Source organism: Euprymna scolopes, chromosome 2, assembly GCF_053919585.1.
Source record: "Euprymna scolopes isolate OS-2025 chromosome 2, ASM5391958v1, whole genome shotgun sequence".
Lineage (NCBI taxonomy): Eukaryota > Metazoa > Mollusca > Cephalopoda > Sepiida > Sepiolidae > Euprymna > Euprymna scolopes.
This window is the reverse complement of record NC_136483.1, coordinates 83,385,374-83,404,811: the sequence shown is the minus strand read 5'-3', so window position 1 is coordinate 83,404,811 and position 19,438 is coordinate 83,385,374. Positions and strand designations below refer to the sequence as shown.

Genomic DNA, 19,438 nt, shown 5'->3' with positions numbered 1-19,438 from the left:
AATAGATGTACTGAGACTAAATCCGCCTTCAGGACTTTCAGCAATCGCTGCAAAAGAGTAATAAAGAATGCAGTATAGTTGTATGCTCAGTCCGTTAAGTACAAAGTAGCTGAGTAGCGGCTTGGCTACCACCAATTTTGGCAAGTTACAAACAGGGTCCTGAACAGAAGCGTGTGGTCTATCCCAACCTGAGGTAATCTCGTCAGCATCAGACAAAAATAAAAAATTCTTTGCCAAGAACTTTGCAGCTAATTCTACTCTATGCGATCAAGGCTGCCTCCGTATTTCCTCCGGTTTTTGAAAACACGTTATGCGACATACAAATATCTGTGCGTAATGTTGCCAAGCTAATAAAAAACTTGATTCCAGTAAAGCAACGGGCCCTGACGGCATTACAATTATAGTGCTGAAGAAGCTTCAAACAGAACAAGCTCCTCTACTTACAAAGCTGTTTAAGCGTTGTCTTAATGAGAATTGCTCCTCAACACCCTGTAAAACCTCATCAGTATGAACCGTATTTAAAAATTCAGATGATCGGCCATCTCCTTCTCAGAACAGACCAACAAGTCTCCTGTGCATCATGATTAAGTTATTGGAATCCATATTAAATAAAAAGGTAGTCAAAAACCTCAGCAAAAATAACCTCCCCAGTGAAATACAATATGGTTTCCATTCTGCTAGATCTACAACAGATGTGCAAACAGTTATAGCTCATAGGATTAGCGAATCTCTGGACAGAGGCTTCCTTTCTAGGGCAATTGCTCTTGACATATCAAAGACTTTTGATAGGATATGGCATAATTCTCTATTCTATAAGATCTTCAGCTGTCTTATTTATTAAATCATTTCTGTCTGATAGATTCATAAGAGTAGCAGTTGATAGGCAAAAATAAGAAGCTCACAATATTAATGCCGGAGTCCCTCAGGCGTTCATACTGGGCCCAACTTTCTTTTTGATCTACATCAAAGATCTCCCAAATCACACCCTAAGATCATTCGTAGACATTTATGCTTTCGACACTACCATCTATGGCAACAATTCAAAGGCCGCAAATGACCAAATTCTCTCTGATTCTCTCTCCTCTGATCTTGAGCACGCGGTGTAATGGGGAAAGAAATGGCTGGTTAATTTTAATGTATCTAAAACCAAGCTTCTATCTTTCCATTATTAACGCCTGATCTGAAATAGAACACATACATCAAACTCGTTGCCAATGTCGTTGGAAAAATGTTGGGATTGTTCTACCGCTCCAGTAGATATATCACTACCGATGCAATTTTCTACCTGTATAAAAGCCAAGTACGTCCAAGGATGAAGTGCTATTGCCCTATTATCAGGTGTATCTTGTCGAACTCGGGAATGTTTCTATCGAACTCGAGAATTTAGACGGAATTTCAAGCGGAACCCTTTATTTACGTTATTTCACGGTGGTAGTATGCTCTTGTTCCGGACTCGATAGAGGTCCTAAGTAATTCGCAATTATATTTTTCGATCGCCTACACCGAGGATTGAACCGTCAACCTTCAGGAGACTATCACTTTTATCATTGATTTTCCAAGTACTCTAACCACTGCGCCATGGCGTGAAATTCTAATAGAAAAATGCATCGAGGTGTATAGAAAATGCGGAAAAGTGTTAAAAAAACCTAATTAGAAAAAATTATTGATAATATGGTATAGGGAATAATGAAATAGAAATGAAACAAAATGTAAGTATATAGGCAATGAGAAAACGTCTAAAAACATATAATTTAATAAATTATTCGGTTTTAGTCATCATCACTAATTTCGCACGATGAGCTATTCATTGGATGACTCTAATGCATTTTTATAGGCGGCTTATTCTTTTTTATCTCCATCTTTCTCGAATCAATATATATTTATCTTGTATATTCACCATACTTACGTGTATCTATGGGAATTATAAAACCTTGCGGGTAAGAGTCTAGTACAATCTTACATGTCAATCTAGTCATAAAATATTACTCTCGAAAAACACAATATAAAAATAAAACACACACATATGTATATAAATAATTTATGAAAAATGATTGTCAAATACAATCTGACAAAATAACATAACACACACTTTTCTATTATAATCCATGATTTTTCCAGGCATCCAATAAATTCACTTGTTCTTTGTTTAATTTCAGTCTTATTATTTTGCCCCCCCCCAAACATAACATACACATATGTAACAACAATGTACGGAACTCGTCTGCTTCAATAACCCCCCAATTATCTCCCTTGCATTCTTTCATTCTGTCTGTTTCACTTGTTTCTTCTCATTTCTCAACAGCAGTGAATTAGTAGTAACACTACACATTGAATCCACGTGGTTGATATGTAAACCATTCCTAAAAAACGTCGGCCACCTCCTTACGTTTGTTTTTACGATTTTGAACACCGCTAAATTCATCATAACTTTTGTTTTACTGACCGAAAATGTAGAATTTTTTCACAATATAGCTGAAAAGGTGATCTATAAACTGTAATAATTGCTCGAAATTTGGTTGAAAAATAAGTGAACGATAAAGCTTTAAAGCAGTTTTAAATGACATAAACTGCCATTTAACCATATATCCAAACACGGTAGTGTTTGAATATATATATATATACACACATTTAATTATCAACAGAAGATATATATATATATACATATATATATATATATATATATATATATATATACACACACATTTAATTATCAACAGAAGATATATATATATATACACACATTTAATTATCAACAGAAGATATATATATATATATATATATATATATATATATATATATATATAACTCATATATATGATATATATGCATAATTATTATATATATACACACACAAACATAATCTAACACATATATAATTACTTAACATAATATATACAGACACACACACACATATATGTATTATAATACACACACAAACACATAATAACATATATACATTTTCTGAAGAACGTATATATATATATAGATATATATTTATATATATATATATATATATATATAACGCACATATTATATAAAATATATATTTTAAGCCTACAAATACATAAATGCTATATATGTATAAAAAAACGTATAATATATGTATATAAACTAACATAAATATAACATAAAATATATTTATGTAGAAAATATTACATATAAATATAAGATATATTCATAGTGCATATTAAGGGCAAGTGAATAATTATCTGGGAGGAGGCATTTTTGTTCTCCAGTTTCGTCTACTTACCATCTCTACAGGTATATTTGTGTGCATGACGAAGCCTTCGTCTAAGTCCTGCTGTACGTAGTACTTGTTGAAAGGTCCATCGATAGCCTTGACCGCTTTGTTGACGTTGGCCGGACCAGTTGTGCCCGTCACGGACGACGACAACGCGTGGGTCAGAACGCTTATGTTCCAACTGACGAACCGCGTGAACTTTCTCGGCACGTGCGATATGTCAGTGTAGTATAGGCGGAAGGCCAGGCACTTGCCGCTAGCATCTCCCTCTATCATCCACGCCTGCTTGTCCCTGTCGTAGCAGTGTGCACGATTGCAACCTTGGCCGAAGGCATCCATTGTTACCTCGCTGACCGACACCACGGATCGCATAATCACCTTCACCGGTATGCTGAGGGTGCCCTGCGACAGTTCGTAGATCGAGGCCGCCACGATCAGTGGATCGCCGACGCCCGAAGTGTCCAGAGTCTGTGTGATCAGGCCAGTCTGATACATGTCGTCTTCTCCGAGCGCTATCTCGTACTTAACATTGCAGAGGTGGTCGAAACTTGTGTGACGATTGAGTTGCACGGCCGTCTTCCCTTCGTTGTAGTGGGCACCGGTCGGGTTAAACAAGGAGACGCTCCAATCAAAAACCCCGAACGAGAAATAGGGCGTCTCCAGTTTCTCATTGACAGTGACCGCATGCGCCCCCTTCGGTAGGGCCAGGTCGTAGACAAATGTCGAGATCACGTTCCGGATCTCGAGTTCCACGAGAAATTCGCCACTGTCCTGCATAAAGTTTCGCTTGCTCATATCCAGCAGTCCGATGAAGGTCTTACGACCGTGGACGACCGTGTCCGGCGTGAAATCGCAGTTCTTCTCCATGAACGACTCGTTACGCGTGAAGTGGTCCTTGTTGAGACACGTAAACGAGTAGTCGACGCGACACACGAGGCCGGAGGACGGTGTCAACAACTTCAGGTATGCCCCCAAGTGTTTCTCGCTCTTCACGAACGACACGTTCCATTTGTGGTAACCGTGCACGATTTCCGTGGAAAAAACATCCGGGGATAATTCACGCACCACGGCTTTCGGCAAAGTGAGTGTAAACACTTGAGCATCGAAGCGATCGTTCAGTTTTACACAGCGGCATACCTTCGCCATCTTTGTTTTTTTGTGAGTTTCAAATTAAAACCTAAAAAATCGTATTTGGTTTGTTTTCGATCTCTCTTCGAGTATTATAGAAAGTCTAAAACCTTTTTTTTTTTTTTTTTAAATATTATTATAAAAACAAACTTAGCAAGGAAAAAAAAACCCTGAAAAATTTTCCAATTCTTTTTGGGCGTGTATTTAATTCAAATTATTCATGTAAAAATAAGATATGTGTTTCTTTGAGTTTTTGCTCTTGTCTAAAACATTCCGTTTTTGTAGACATAATTGAACGTAAGTTTGTTTTCTTTTTGTCTTCAATATTCTTTTAGGCATCATCAAATTTAAATTTGTTTTCGTATTTTTATTTTCGTCTCAAACTTTGTTTTGTTCAACATTATTTTGTTCTAAACATTATTCAACTTAAATACTTTTTTCATATTTAAGCATTTGTTTCGTTTTGTATTCATTATTTTTTAAAACGTTTAATATTTAATTCGATTAATTCGTTTTCTTTCTCCATTTTTAAATGGCTATTGCGAGCTTTTTCCTAAAAGCACTTTTCTTAAAGAGATGATTGTTATATCGGAGACAGGTGTGCTAATAAATGCAAATAATTTTTTTCTCATTTCTTAGGTTTCTCTTATCTTTTTCATTTCGAGTTTTCTTTTTTCTTATTCCCGAGTTCTTCCGCCATTACATTATTTTAATTGTTCACAATTTTTTTTTAAATACGCGAAACGACAAAAAATAACTTTTCTTTCGAAGACATTTTTTTCTTCATTTTTTCCGCATCGACTGGACTTCTCTTGAATCCTGTCTGTCAGTCATTGTACCTAGATGAAATACACAAGAAAAAAGAAAACATTTAGAAAATATTTAACAAATATAAGTGAAAGAAACTGATTTTAATTAATTCAATATCACACAGTTTATCAAACATGTCTACTTCAAGTCGACGAAATATTTCCGTATATATTATGCTTGTCATAATCGACAAATATCAAATATACCAAATTCCATTACGAATCGACGTAGCAATAATTGAAGAAAGACGACTAGACTGGAAACTATCGTCGAATATGAAGAGAAAGTCTATTTGTATTTAAAACACACGCACATACACACATATTAACTAGAGAAAGGCTAGACAATTAAAGGCTAGACAATGGAAAAAAGGCTAGACATTAAAGGCTAGACAATGGAAAAAAGGCTAGACATTAAAGGCTAGACAATGGAAAAAAGGCTAGACATTAAAGGCTAGATAATGGAAAAAAGGCTAGACAATTAAAGGCTAGACAATGGAAAAAAGGCTAGACATTAAAGGCTAGACAATGGAAAAAAGGGGATGACTTTCGAAAATATTGGCGAAAAAAGGCGACCCCTCCCTGTAGAAAAGTGACCAGTTTAGGATGAAGAAATTAATGTTTTTAGCCAATTTTTCGGTATTTGTCGTCGGAAGAGTCGAGCTTCAAGACAGTACTGATCTTGTGAAAATCCGTCGCCTCTGTCGAAAGTTTTAGGCAGACATACAAACATACATACACTTATATATTGGTAGCTCAAATTTTCGACCCAAACCGATTAAAAAGCTTTCAAATGTTTAGACCAGAAATTATCTGTGTAATTTGATAGAGGTCAAATGTTTTTAAAAATTTGACCCCTATTATGACCCCTTAACATTTATTGTTTTTGACTCAAATCAAGTTATTTAGTTAGAGCCATGTTCCGGGAACCTATATCTAAAATTTCAAGTGTTTATACCCCAAATTGTCGGAGGAGTTTGGTAGAATTCTCTAAGGTCAAATCGTTGAACTTTGAACCCTTAATAGGCAAATTTCTTGCCGAAAATGAATTACAAAGATTTTTCCAAATCTCAGTACCCTGTATATCAAATGTCGAGTCTGTAGACTAAAAATTGACAGAGTTATTGTGTAGGGAAATGTACAGACAGACAGACACAGGCAGATAGATACTTTCACTTGAAATTATTTTCAAATCATATTCCAAATAAAAAGTACAGTTATTTACCTCCCTCCTACGGCTGAATGATGTGACACTAGACTCGGAAAGTGGAATTGAAGAGACAGCACCTGAAGGAGAAGCACTCTAGCCCACAAAAAATTACTGGGAAGCCCCGTCGACATTCCGTGGTAAGGGCACCTCAAGTGATTAGCAATAAACTAACTCGTTCTCAAAGGGAGAAGGCAAAGTTTGAGAGAATGGACCTCCTAGAACTAATCAGAACCAGCAATGTATTGCAGTCAACAGGAAAAATCCATTTCAGAAATGGCGTAGACTGTGTTGGCTTTGGTGCTAGAGAAAATCTCTGAGTTTAAATAAAGAACATACTCAAATGTATCAAATTGTTTACAGCTCTTTCAATTCGAAATTTATTTTTTCATCAACCAATATAAAATAACAATTGTTCAAGCAGCAACTCTCTTCAGAAAATTTTTAAGTATGTACAAGAAAAATCCAACAATATACGAATTAAAGTAAATTCTCCACCAAGACTAGACAAAATCCTAAAGTCCATTGTCAAGTATCTCGGAAAATTTTAAATTATTTTAATATTATATTTTATAATCCCGAAAAGAAACTGTGTTCGAATGTTTTGTACAAAAACGTAAACAGCAGTCACCACATTTGGGCAAGAGACATCATTTTAATCCACTTTCTAGCAAGGAAGGTAATTAAGATAACATGGAGATAAGATTACTTTTAAAAAAATCTTAAGAATTACTTTATCAACTTTTTTAAAGAAAGACTATTAAAATGGTGTTTATACAAAAAAAGCGTATAAGTCTATTTAGATATTATGTTTCACTATTTCTCTGTGTTTTCATAGGCGGTTATTTAAAAATAAACTGTAAATTCAATTAATGATAAACTGTGAAGAACTTACATGACTGCTGTAAGGGCAACAGATCGCGTAATTATATTGCTATATGACCAGAAGACTTGCTCAATGCGTGCGTTGAAGCTATGGAAGAAGGCACGCGCGCAACGCCAATTACTGTAAAACGACACATCCAACAGTAATCAAATATGTACAATACGTACAAGCGAACGATTATTAATAACAAGTATTTTAGATAAGTTAGTGAGTGTTTTAAATGGAACCGACGCCATTTTCTTTCAAAATTATAAAGTATGGGAAAAACAAAACGACGTTAAGCGATTAGAAATAAGTTATTCAATCGTAGTGAAGGCAAATCCATTGCGTTTTAAAGAAGAATCATCACCCAATAACGATGAAATATAAGATATCATATTAAGTGAAGTGTATGCAAAAATGAAAAACAAATGGGTTAACTATATTAGCATTTTGAGAAGATCGAATTAGTTTAAAATAATCAGAAACAGAAAATGTTCGATAGATTAATCTGTTCATTTTTTTTCCGGTAAGCGAGAATGTAAAAGAAATAATTTAGATTATACACGGCCGAGAGAGAAAAACAAAGGATGATACCAAAGATCGAACTGGTAATGTGACAGAGAGAACGTTTCTTGTTTAGGTTGAACATTTAGAGTATCAAACATACAATAGCAAGACTAAAATGCAAAATAATAACGTTTTTATAAAAGTATGTGTATCATATATGATAGAATTATTCCTGGTGTACATGGGTAGCACTTGTAGTGAATCTAAGTGCGAGAGTGAAAATTTCCCCGATTTCATGTATGTATGACAATTCCAAGGAAAATATCGAGCAGGACGAAATATAAAAATCGAAACAACAATGATAGTTTCTGCAACGTATACCAACTATTTGTATGAAAATCTCATCTTTTCGTCTAATTGTTTTATTGACGACTAGCAGGAAGACCCGACACTACCCGAATGAGGATCAACGAATATTTCACACTCCTATATATTTTTTGTAATCGGGATCGATGAAATCGCCCATTTTCAATCAAATCGATTGATTACCTGCTCTAGTCTGGGAACCATCACTATACAACGGGAGGAAACTTCACATGCATCAACACAGTGACTCAATACATAATACATTGTTGTCTACATTGCATTGTAGAGAACCTACTGTTGATTTTATAAAATTATTCTTTCATATATAATGGCTTTAATTAAAGTTTAAAATGCAAAAGTCAAGTGCTTGCTTCAATTGTGCTCTAAACAAAAACATTCATTTCAAACGCGTCCCTGTCATATCAAAGAACATACTGTTCATTTTATATGTCGGGCCTTTCGGTTTGTGCGGTAATAAAACTTTTCAAATGCACTTCTGATGTTAGGCTGTGTAAGATGTTAAGTTTGGTCAAAATCGCTGTTCCTTCTTTCATCGGATTTTTTTTTTCGATTATCGATTATCGATACTTATCGAGGCATTCCGATACAAAACCTAAGAACACTGCCAGGCATATAAAGTACCTTCATGTGAAATTTCATATAAATCGACTCAGCCGTTTTTGAGTCCATAGGGAACTCACTCCAACACACACACACACACACACACACACACACACACACACACACACACACACACGCGCGCACGCGCAAGGTTCCTTTTATATAATAGCAAAGATATTCTTCCCAATACGTTGTTAAACTTGCTAAGAAAAAAGCTTCCTTTCATTCTCGTTTTATTTTTCTCCACAGAAAAGTTTAAAGGATGCATTCGCCCCCACTCCGCCGTCCCCCGCTAAAAAACTCCAACATTTTCAACTCTTCCTGTCGTTATTAACATTTCGGAAGTCATATTGAAATCTAAGAAATTCTATAATTTTTAAAAAAGAATGTTCTGAATCTTTTGAGCGCATTTATTTATTTATAAGCAAATTTGAGTGAAGAAAAAGAAAATATATTAAGATGTGTTCATTGAATCTTCCCGTTTCTCGTGGATACAATCAAGTAAAATGTATGTTTTGCGTATTTCATAATATATGTGTGTGTGTGTGTGTGTGTGTGTGTGCGAGACTCGCTGTTTGATTGTAAACAAAGACAAGCGGCTTGATCATCTATAAAAGTGGTGGAGAAATGTTAGTTTGAAATGGACATTTCAAAGTGTAGTTCATTTACGAGCGTGGGTCGATGAGTAGAACTGCCTATTGTCAACGCAATGGTTCTAAGTTCAATCATCGGCTTGGGAAAGATGCTAGTCTAGCCGCACTGATGAGTTGTGATACAACGAAACAGAATTACATGTGGATGACTACATACGAACACACACACACGCACACATATATATATATATATTTATATATATATAATCTGTATCGAAATAATATATGTTGAGTAATGTTTCCACATCTAGACTCGTGCACCCACTAGTAGGCTCTCCCTTTTAGAGTCCAAAAAATCTCCAATCTAATAGGTCCTGCAGTATCAACCAAACTCCAACTGTGTCCGATCGCTGCAATATGTGCGTGTTTAACAAGAACTTTTATGGAATTACACATCAAGCAGCAAAATTCCACCCCTTTATTATAAAGGTTTTATATACCGGAAAGCCTTAGACTCTAATAGTTTCTTCGTTCGAACTGCTTCCTTACCCCTCTCACACCTCTCATCATCCCTCACAGACTCCCTGCTTTCCTTGAATCTCTTTAGCCAATCAAAAACTCGATTGATGCAAGATGTTCCCAATCCTAAGCATTTCATACGTTTCTGTGGCATTTTTTTCTAAATTTAAAACAGATTTTTATTGAATATCGTTCTACTAACTTGCCGTCACGTTCAGATTGCATTTTTAAAATTCATCAGCTGTGACAATCAGACTTTATTGAGGTATATTCCAGTTCCTACTCTGTGTGTCGTTTGAACCTGCAGTCATAAAAATTGGTCAGTAATCTTATAAGATATATATATATATATATATATATATATATATAGGAATTCTGAATTTTCAAGAGTCTACGAGAATTTTGATACCTTATACAAAAAAAAGAAAGATTTTGGAATTCCCTTCCTGTTTCCTGCTTCATTGATTGTAATAATATGCAAAAAATTAAATTTAATGTGAACACACATCTCGCTGCTCAGCTCCCTACATAGCGTATTACTAAAAAAGGAGATAAAATACAACGAAAAAGAATATAAAACCTAAATCGAATTTGTAGTTGTTTTATAACTTCAAGTACGAACAATAGCACACAAAAGGCCACTGTTGTTAGAAAGCTGTAATGAACATGATGAGAGAAGGACAGAGATTAGTTAACTCTTTTATGCTATTAAGACGTGTACACAACAGAACACAATTGTCATTATACTTGCACGCCACCGACAATATATTTTTATGACCAGATGATAAAGAATTGGTCAATCGTAGTGCTACATTTTAACTTGCGTGTTTAACAAGGAATATGCTACTTCAAACTGATGGACCTTCGGAAAAAGCATCTCTTGTAGATGCCAAGATGCATTTAATAACTCCTAATCTGAAATAATTTTGAAAATTCATATCGGCCATCTATTACACGTAGACGTGATATTGTTTAATAGAGGTGATCTATGTTACGTTATTGGGTGAGTTCACACACTTCGTCCTTTTTGATAATGCGAGTCGATACACGTAAGCGTCGGATGAGATGATTTGAATCTTTATACACGCATGGGAAGGATTACTGAGTACTCCCGTTGATACTCGCCTATCGAAAACAAAAACACTCTCTCTCATTCTTGTCTCACGTCACAGTTGAACGCATCCTCTTTAGCCCTTAGGCGAGGGAGAAGATAGATGGTATTCTCTTTATTATGTAGCATATATTCTGGACCGTTATCCTTATTTTGGCTGTTGCTATTTTCACCAATGTACTCTCTCTCTCTCTCTCTCTCTCTCTCTTGTTAAGTAAAGCGACGCTAACTAAAGGTGTTTTCCCTCGGCACCAAAGCCAACAGAGTATAGGCTATTGTTGAAATGCCTTGCTTCCTGTTGATTGAAACATGTTACTAGTCCTATACAGTTCTGGGAGGCTCATCTTCCCAGGCGTTACATTCTCTCTTTGAAAAGAGGTTAGTTTATTGCTAATCACCCGAGGCGCCCCTACTGGTGGATGATGATGGAGCTATTCCTCTAGAGCCCTGTTTTTCAAATCCCACTTTCTACCCCTTGTGTCACATCACCCCACCATCGGAAGGGAGATATGTTCGAATCTTGAACAAGTATCATTTTCCATTTTTTTGGAAAAGTTATGTTTCCAGTCTCGTAGAATAAATAAGGTGCTATTAAACGCATACACGAGTGTCAAACACCCCCCACACACAGACACACACACACATGCGCACGTGCGCACACATGCGTACACACATATATGTATCATTTTTAATAAAAAGATTACAGATGCTCTTTGTGTCGACTCAATCTCTTCTAGATCCTTTCGAGTCGGCGAATAAGATTCTTAACGTCAGATTGCCTAAGCTCACTATAGAATTATGTACAATTCATGCACATGTCTTTAAAATTAACACGTCCCCTTGAGACAATCTCTAAGGAGGAGGAGATTGGAAGCATTTGGGTAAACACATCAACCAACACCACGGCGCCTTCCATTATGTCCACTTACATGTTTCTGGGTAAACTTGTGTTTTCTACGTTACTTTCACCGACAGACTTTATTGTCAATCACTGTATTGTGTCTTTGAGTACACCACGTGACGCTGAAGATACGACGGACAACTAATTAAAGTTGCAGCGAAAAAAAAAAAGAAGATTTTTGCGTTTAAAAGCTTCGATATTAGATACGGCGCGGATCGTCTTTGGCACTAAAATGAGTGTGTGTGTGTGTGTGTTTGTTTGTGTGTATGCGTGTGTGTGTTATGGCGGCGGCGGTAGAGGCGGGCATTCTTCCAGTCGTTCGTAATTATCTAAAGACGCTGTAATCTGCGAATCGCTCTGGCCCGGAAGTTTGCCTTCGCAATTGATAATACACGGAGGGGACATTTATGAGAGTGCAGTGGAGATATATTAGTTTGTTAAGAATGATTAAGAAGAAGAGACGAGGAGGGAGAAGAAGGAAGGGAAGAAAAAAGGCGAAAAAGGGGGAAAAAGGAAGAAATGAGGAAGGTGAAGACGATAGAAGAAGAGTAGAGAAGTCGAAAGCAAAAAAAAAAAAAAAAAGAATAAGGGGTATACTACTACTACTACTACTACTACTAATAATAATAATAATGAGAGAACAATAGGAGAGCAAAATAAAACAGTATGAAGAAGAAGAAGAAGAAGAAGATGACCAAAAACAAAGAAGAGAAAACAACATGAAAAAAATGCGATAAAGATGATGAATGAGTTCGAAAAAGAAAGAGGTGCAAAAAAATATAATCAATCAAAAGTTGGAAGAAGAAAACGAAGAAGACGAAAAAGAAGACAGAATTATTATTATTATTATTATTATTATTATTATTATTATTATTATTATTATTATTATTATTATTATTATTATTAATTTCTTCCTTTTTCCTTACTCTTCTTCTTATTAATTTCCTTTTTCATTTATTTATTTTTTTTCATCTTAATAATTTATTTATTTTTTTCCATTCGCCGCCTTCTTTCACGTCTTATTTCAATTAACGGTATCATTATTTGTGTTATAATTTTCATTCTTTATCTTCGTTATATTCTTCTTTGTTTTTTGTCTTCTTTTTTCTTTTTTATCTTATTAATTTCTTTCTTTATTTTTTTTAGTTTCCCTCTTTATCATATTAATTTCCTTCCTTCCTTCCTTCATTCATTCTTCCTTTTCTTCTTCTTCTTCTTCTTCTTCTTCTTCTTCTTCTTCATTTAGCTTTGAGCAAGAGACAGACATTTATTTTAATCCACAGATTTAATAGTTGATAAGACAAACTAAGGACACTGACTTTTTTTTTTTTTTACTTTTCATTTTCAAACAATCTATTCTGTTATCACACACTTCATATTCAGGCACATTTTCCAATATATAAATGCAATTATTTCGCTGCAAATTAAGTATTGCCGTTAAGTAAAATCTTGATAAAATATTGACATGAAAGACACGAACAGCCTGATGGTTAGCGATGATGTCTAATGCCAGAATACACTTTGTAATCTGTATTTGACTTATTACTATGAATTTGGGGGGGGGGTACTCAATTGGGAAGTTTAATATCTATTGCAAACGATTCATTATTTGCATTGTATTTTCAATTTAACGACATATCGACTTTTTTGGTGTTGTCAAGTTGAATAATAATAATAATAATAATAATAATAATAATAATAATAATAATAATAATAATAATAAAGAGCCTCCACTCTATAATATATACAATAATGCTCCACTCTATAATAAAGAGCAATGTGCATTTATTTGTGTATAAAGAAATATATATTCGTCTTGTTACACAAACGTTAATAAGAACATGCGGATTTAGATATATATATTAAAATTTTTTTTTTTTAATTAATGATAAAAGCTCGATAAATGTTCACTTTAACAAAAAAACAAAAAACAAAAAAAATAAAATAAAATAAAGGCTCCTTCAGTCTTGGACAGACTATGGATACCCATGAAATTTTCGTGACAGGAGGTGAGCACTCTCAACCACACCTCTCCTGAGACGACATTGTTAAATACCAGTGGCAAGTGAAGCACGGGACGACTGGAAATAAATGCCGAGATAAACGGAGAGCACATACAGCGCCTAGAATTCCCAAATGGTCACCCATCTGATACTAACCGGGCTCAACGTTGCTTAACTTCGATGATCTGACAACAGAGCGTATAAATAAACAGTGAGATGCTACATTCCAACCCCCGTTTTCTTATTAAGCTTAACAAAATCAATATAACTTTTGCGTCCGTTTTGTACACACATGAACAATCACTATTTCGAATCTCGCTAGATTCAGCCACTCTGATGAGTTGTAGACGACGAAACACGTGTCAGTGGATAATTATATTTTAAAAACAATATATATGTCGCTCCCCATATGGGGGTACCAAATTGGGTAAAGGGAAAATTATTCCCAACTCGCATTTAGGTAAAAATGCACTTTCGTAAATAATTGACTTCATTCAAAGCGTATCGCAAAAACAAATTAAATAATATCTACGTAAATCGAAATATATCTGAACAGTCAGCAAGGTGGAGGAGGGGGTAAGAGGTTAGGCTTCTTCCCAAGGGGTCCCGGTTTTGATTCTTGCTAGATTCAGCCACTCTAATGAGTCGGAGACGATGAAACACGTGTGAGTGGATAATTATATTCTAAAAACATATATATATATATATATATATATATATATATATATATATATATACCCCACTCAATCTGTTTCATGATTCTATATTTCATTTTCATGCTAGTATGATCCTTTTCATACTTAGTTTCTTTAAATACTTTACAAGGAAAATTTATTTACGCATTTTGCTAACTCCTTCCCTCTGATGAGAAGGAAAGTATTTCTTTGAAACTCAGCGGATTAAGGACTTTCACCTCTATTTATGTTTCCTTTCCAAATAATAAATATGTTTTAACTCTTACTAAAGTGTTTCTTAAAATATTCTATTAAACCTTTGTAGTATATGTATATATATATATGTATATATATAAGGTGTCTAAAATGTACACATGCACTCACACTTCGATTGGCGACAAACATTTACTTCTGAATATAGAGTGAAATAGTTCGAACACAGAAGAAAAATATAATTGAAGAATCATTTTTGCAAATATTGAAGTTTATCACCACTATTGTCTAGACAACAGCGAGAGTATACTTTTTGAGACGCTATATATATATATATATCCGTGGAATTTAGTTTTTGTGATATTATGTACTGTCAGGTTGACGGTGTTTCAATGGGGAGTCCGTTGGCCCCAACTTTAGCGGACATTTTCGTCGGGTATTATGAATCCGTTATGTTTAATTCTACAACTAAACCCACTACATATTTCCGATATGTTGACGACACTTTTGCTATTTTTCCTTCGCAAAGTGAAGCGTCAATATTTTTTAATAGGTTGAATTCTTTACATGGGGCTCTTAAGTTCACTATGGAAAGTGAGAAGGACAATTCGCTTCCTTTCTTGGATGTTCTTGTCGAACGCCAAAGGGGGGGGGCTTTCTCACTACAATTTATAGAAAGCCGACATTTACTGGCCTATATGTGAACTGGTTGTCTTTTGTACCTAAATCACGTACGGTCGGCTTAATTAATACTTTGGTACATAGAGCCCTCATGATTTGTTCGCTTAACAGATTAGATGTTGAACTCGATAAGATCAGGGAAATATTCATCAATAATGGTTATCCTGTTGACCTTATTGATGACTGTATTTTCAAAAAGGTTGCGGATTTTAAATCCCCTAAAAAGTTTGGACCCTTGAAATGCCCGGTTTATTTGAAATTACCGTGGATTGGGAAGGGGAGTAATAGAATTTCCAAACAGATTCGAAGAAGTATTTACGAATACTTCAATTCGGTGACCTTGCGTTTGGTATATACTACGAGACCTGCTTTTCCGTCTTTCCGCAAGGATAGTTTGCCTTACATCCAAAATAGTAATATTGTATATCAGTTTAGATGCCAGTGCGATGCTGGTTATGTTGGGCGAACATCCTTGCACCTTTTGACTCGTATAAACCAGCATGTTCCATCGAAGATCAGACAAGGGAGGATGGGGTTTGGTGGTGTCCCTCCTTCTGCAGCCTTGGACTCTGCTATTGGCCAGCATTTGGTTGACAACCCGTGCTGTGCCGATAGATATAAAATAGATTGGTTCGAGGTGCTACATAGAGCGGACTCCAAAAAACATTTAAAGATTTTGGAGGCCGTCTCTATCGCGGTGCGTCAACCTTCTTTGTGCCGGCAAAAAGAAACATCAAACGCATTGTTTCTCTTTGGGGAACTTTGAATTTTTTCTCCCGCTTTTTTTTCTCTCTCGTTGTGTCAATATTTTTAATCGTTTTTAAACGTAAATAAATTTAATTAATGTCCCCGTACGTTGGCACATTTAATAAGTTCCCCAATAGAACTCTTTATTTTCGTTACAATATTATTTAGATTGCTATCGATTTACTCCTGACGAGATGATAGCCGAAAGAGCTCTCGAGAAACTTCCGCCTAGTATTTTATTTAAAACTATATATATATATATATATATATATATATATATATATAAAAAGCTGAATGTGTGTGTGTATCTAGTCACGAATTGGCTCTTATATGGTTGACTATTTAAAAAAAAACTGATTACATATGATAGAAGATATATCGAAACAGGAATGGGTATGTTTGATCTGGCAGAACGGTGGTTCATTAAAATTGTGGGGTCTGCGTTCGCGCCTGGTCCACAAAGTATGGAAATAAAAAATTAAAAAATTAAAAAAAAACATTTACAAGTGTTTCTTATATAGATGTACATAAGAATGATTTGATAAGTATGTTTTAACTTAAATAGGGATAGTATAATAAAATTGTGGGGTCTGTGTTCGCGCCTGGCTTCTATAGAATGGAAATAGGCACAAACTTTAATAAAGACTTTTCATATCTATCTGCGTAAGTATACTTTGATAATTATGTTTCAGTTTGAAGAAATATCGTATAATAAAATTATGGTGTGTTCGTTCGCACCTGACCTCCATAGAATGGAAATATGTCACAAAAGTTTAACAAGGTTTTTTAATATAGATCCACAGAATATTGTGATAAGTGTTTCAGTGTGAACAGGTATGGTATAATAAATTATGGGGTTTATCTATTTTATTTTTACTTTCATCATATTTTGCTTTAGTTTTGATACCCCCAAATTCAACCCAAATTTACAACCCTTCCTTTGCATAACCTATCATACTTTAATAAATCAGAGTCCATTTTCTGTAGGCTGTTTTTGAACCCAGTCAACGACGTGTACTTTTGCTAGTATATATATATATATATATATATGTATATATATATATATATATATATATATATATATTATATATATATTTGAATTTTAAGAATGTACGGTGATATAATTATTTCCACAGTCAAACAACGTCGCAGCTCACACCAGCCATTAAAACCAACAAATCGGAAGTCTAAAACTCGACTTTCACCCTCATTTGGACTCATTAATTGAGAATATCTGAACTCTGAATTCGAAACCCAAATCTCTTGCATGCGATGCAAGAACCCGTCCACTTGAGCAACCGTGCCACACACGAGAAGTCTATTAGTTTATACAGATCCACCGTAGCGATATATATATATATATATATATATATATATATATATATATATATATATATGTATATATATATATATATATATATATATATATATATATATATATTGAATGCGAGATGACATAGTTATTTCCACAATAAAACAACGTCACAGCTTACACAGCGAGTATCCTGTTATCTGAACCATAGCGCCACACAAAAAATCTATACACTTTCTTTTATATAGCGCGATACTAATGATCCCAAATAAGGTTGAAACTCGATTTTCGAACTACTGGTTTTCGACTTTCATAGCTTGTGTAAACTGTGACGTTGTTTTATTGTGAAAATAATTATACATATTAAAATATGTTTACTTACTATTTCTAATTAAACTTTTCTTTTACATTAGTTATAATTATCGATTTGGATATTTTATATAATCTTAATTTTATAGTTTTTAAACCAGTGTTCAACTTGTTGAAATAACCGGAATATTCGTCTTTATTCAATGTATGTTCTCTGAAATGAACTTCATCAATTTTTTCCCTTTGTTTTTGATTCCGCTTTTTTTTTCTCTCGTTTATTTGGTAAAAAGTTGAACTTTGTGCTTTTTGTTCTCACCGGAAATGATTTGCCCGGCCGACAAATTTGACATTTGACTTAACAAAAGTTTGCTTTTTAATGAAGTCATCCCCATCACTCTCTGATTTGACGCCATTTTTTATGATTCGTACTTTTTGTTGTAACGTGTTTTGTTTTTGTTTGAAATATTTTGAACTTCCAGACGATAACTGCCTGTCGCAGTTGTCATTAATTATAATTCAGCAATCAAGATCGAAGGAGATTTTTATTTAATCTCGCAGACTTTATTTAATCTCACGTGGAAAGTCCACGGTAAATTTAAAAAAAATCTGGAATTAAAACTAAAAAGAAGAGAAAGTGTGTATAAAGAAAGACAGAGTGTCAAAAAACAAGGAAAGAAAGTAAAAAGTGCGAGGAAAGAAAGGAAAAAGAAATATTAGGAGAGAAAGAAGAAAAAGAAAGAAAGGGAGATGAATAATATCGAAGAAAAAAGAGAAAGATTCTAATACAGTGAAAAGAAAAGGAACACATCTGTAAAGAAAATTAGAAAATACACGAATTCAGTTTCCTTTTATATATGTATATAAATCTCCTATTATATATCTATCATATAAAGCTGAACGTCTGTGTGTGTGTCTGGTCAGGCATAGGCTCCTATATGGTTGACTATTATAGAAAACTGATCACATATAATGATAGAAGATGTATCGAGACACAGGAATGGGCATGTTTGATTTGGCGTAATCATGATTCATTAAAATTGTGGGGTCTGCGTACGCGCCTGATCCACAAAGTATGGAAATAAAAAATTAAAAAAAAAAAAAAGTTTACTGGGATTTTTGATATAGATGTACATTATAATATTTTGATAAGTATGTTTTAACTTAAATAGGGATGGTATAATAAAATGTGGGATCTGCGTTCGCGCCTAGCCTCCATAGAATGGAAATAGGCACAAACTTTAATAAAGACTTTTCATATCTATATGCGTAAGTATACTTTGGTAATTATGTTTCAGTTTGAAGAAATATCGTATAATAAAATTATGGGGTGTTCGTTCGCGCCTGACCTCCATAGAATGGAAATATGTCACAAAGTTTAACAAGGTTTTTTAATATAGATCCGCAGAATATTGTGATAAGTGTTTCAGTCTGAACAGGTAGGGTATAATAAATTATGGGGTTTATCTATTTTATTTTTACTTTCATCATATTTTGCTTTGGTTTTGATACCCCCAGATTCTTTTTACAACTCTTCCTTTGCAAAACCTATCATACTTTCATAAATCAGAGTCCATTTTCTGTAGGCTGTTTTTGAACCCAGTCAACCACGAGTACTTTTGAATGAAATC

General features: G+C 34.4%; 1 protein-coding gene across 4 annotated transcripts in view; it reads right to left on the bottom strand.

Annotated features, from left to right (window-relative positions):
* LOC145293079 (uncharacterized) overlaps positions 1–19,438 on the bottom strand; it is a 665,443-nt gene that overhangs the window by 209,179 nt on the left and 436,826 nt on the right. For all 4 annotated transcript variants that reach the window (XM_080139442.1, XM_080139450.1, XM_080139432.1 and 1 more), the window contains one exon: positions 3,251–5,208. In XM_080139442.1, the coding sequence (XP_079995568.1) occupies positions 3,251–4,387 (1,137 nt within the window). In that variant the 5' untranslated portion in view covers positions 4,388–5,208. The remainder of the gene's footprint in view (positions 1–3,250; positions 5,209–19,438) is intronic.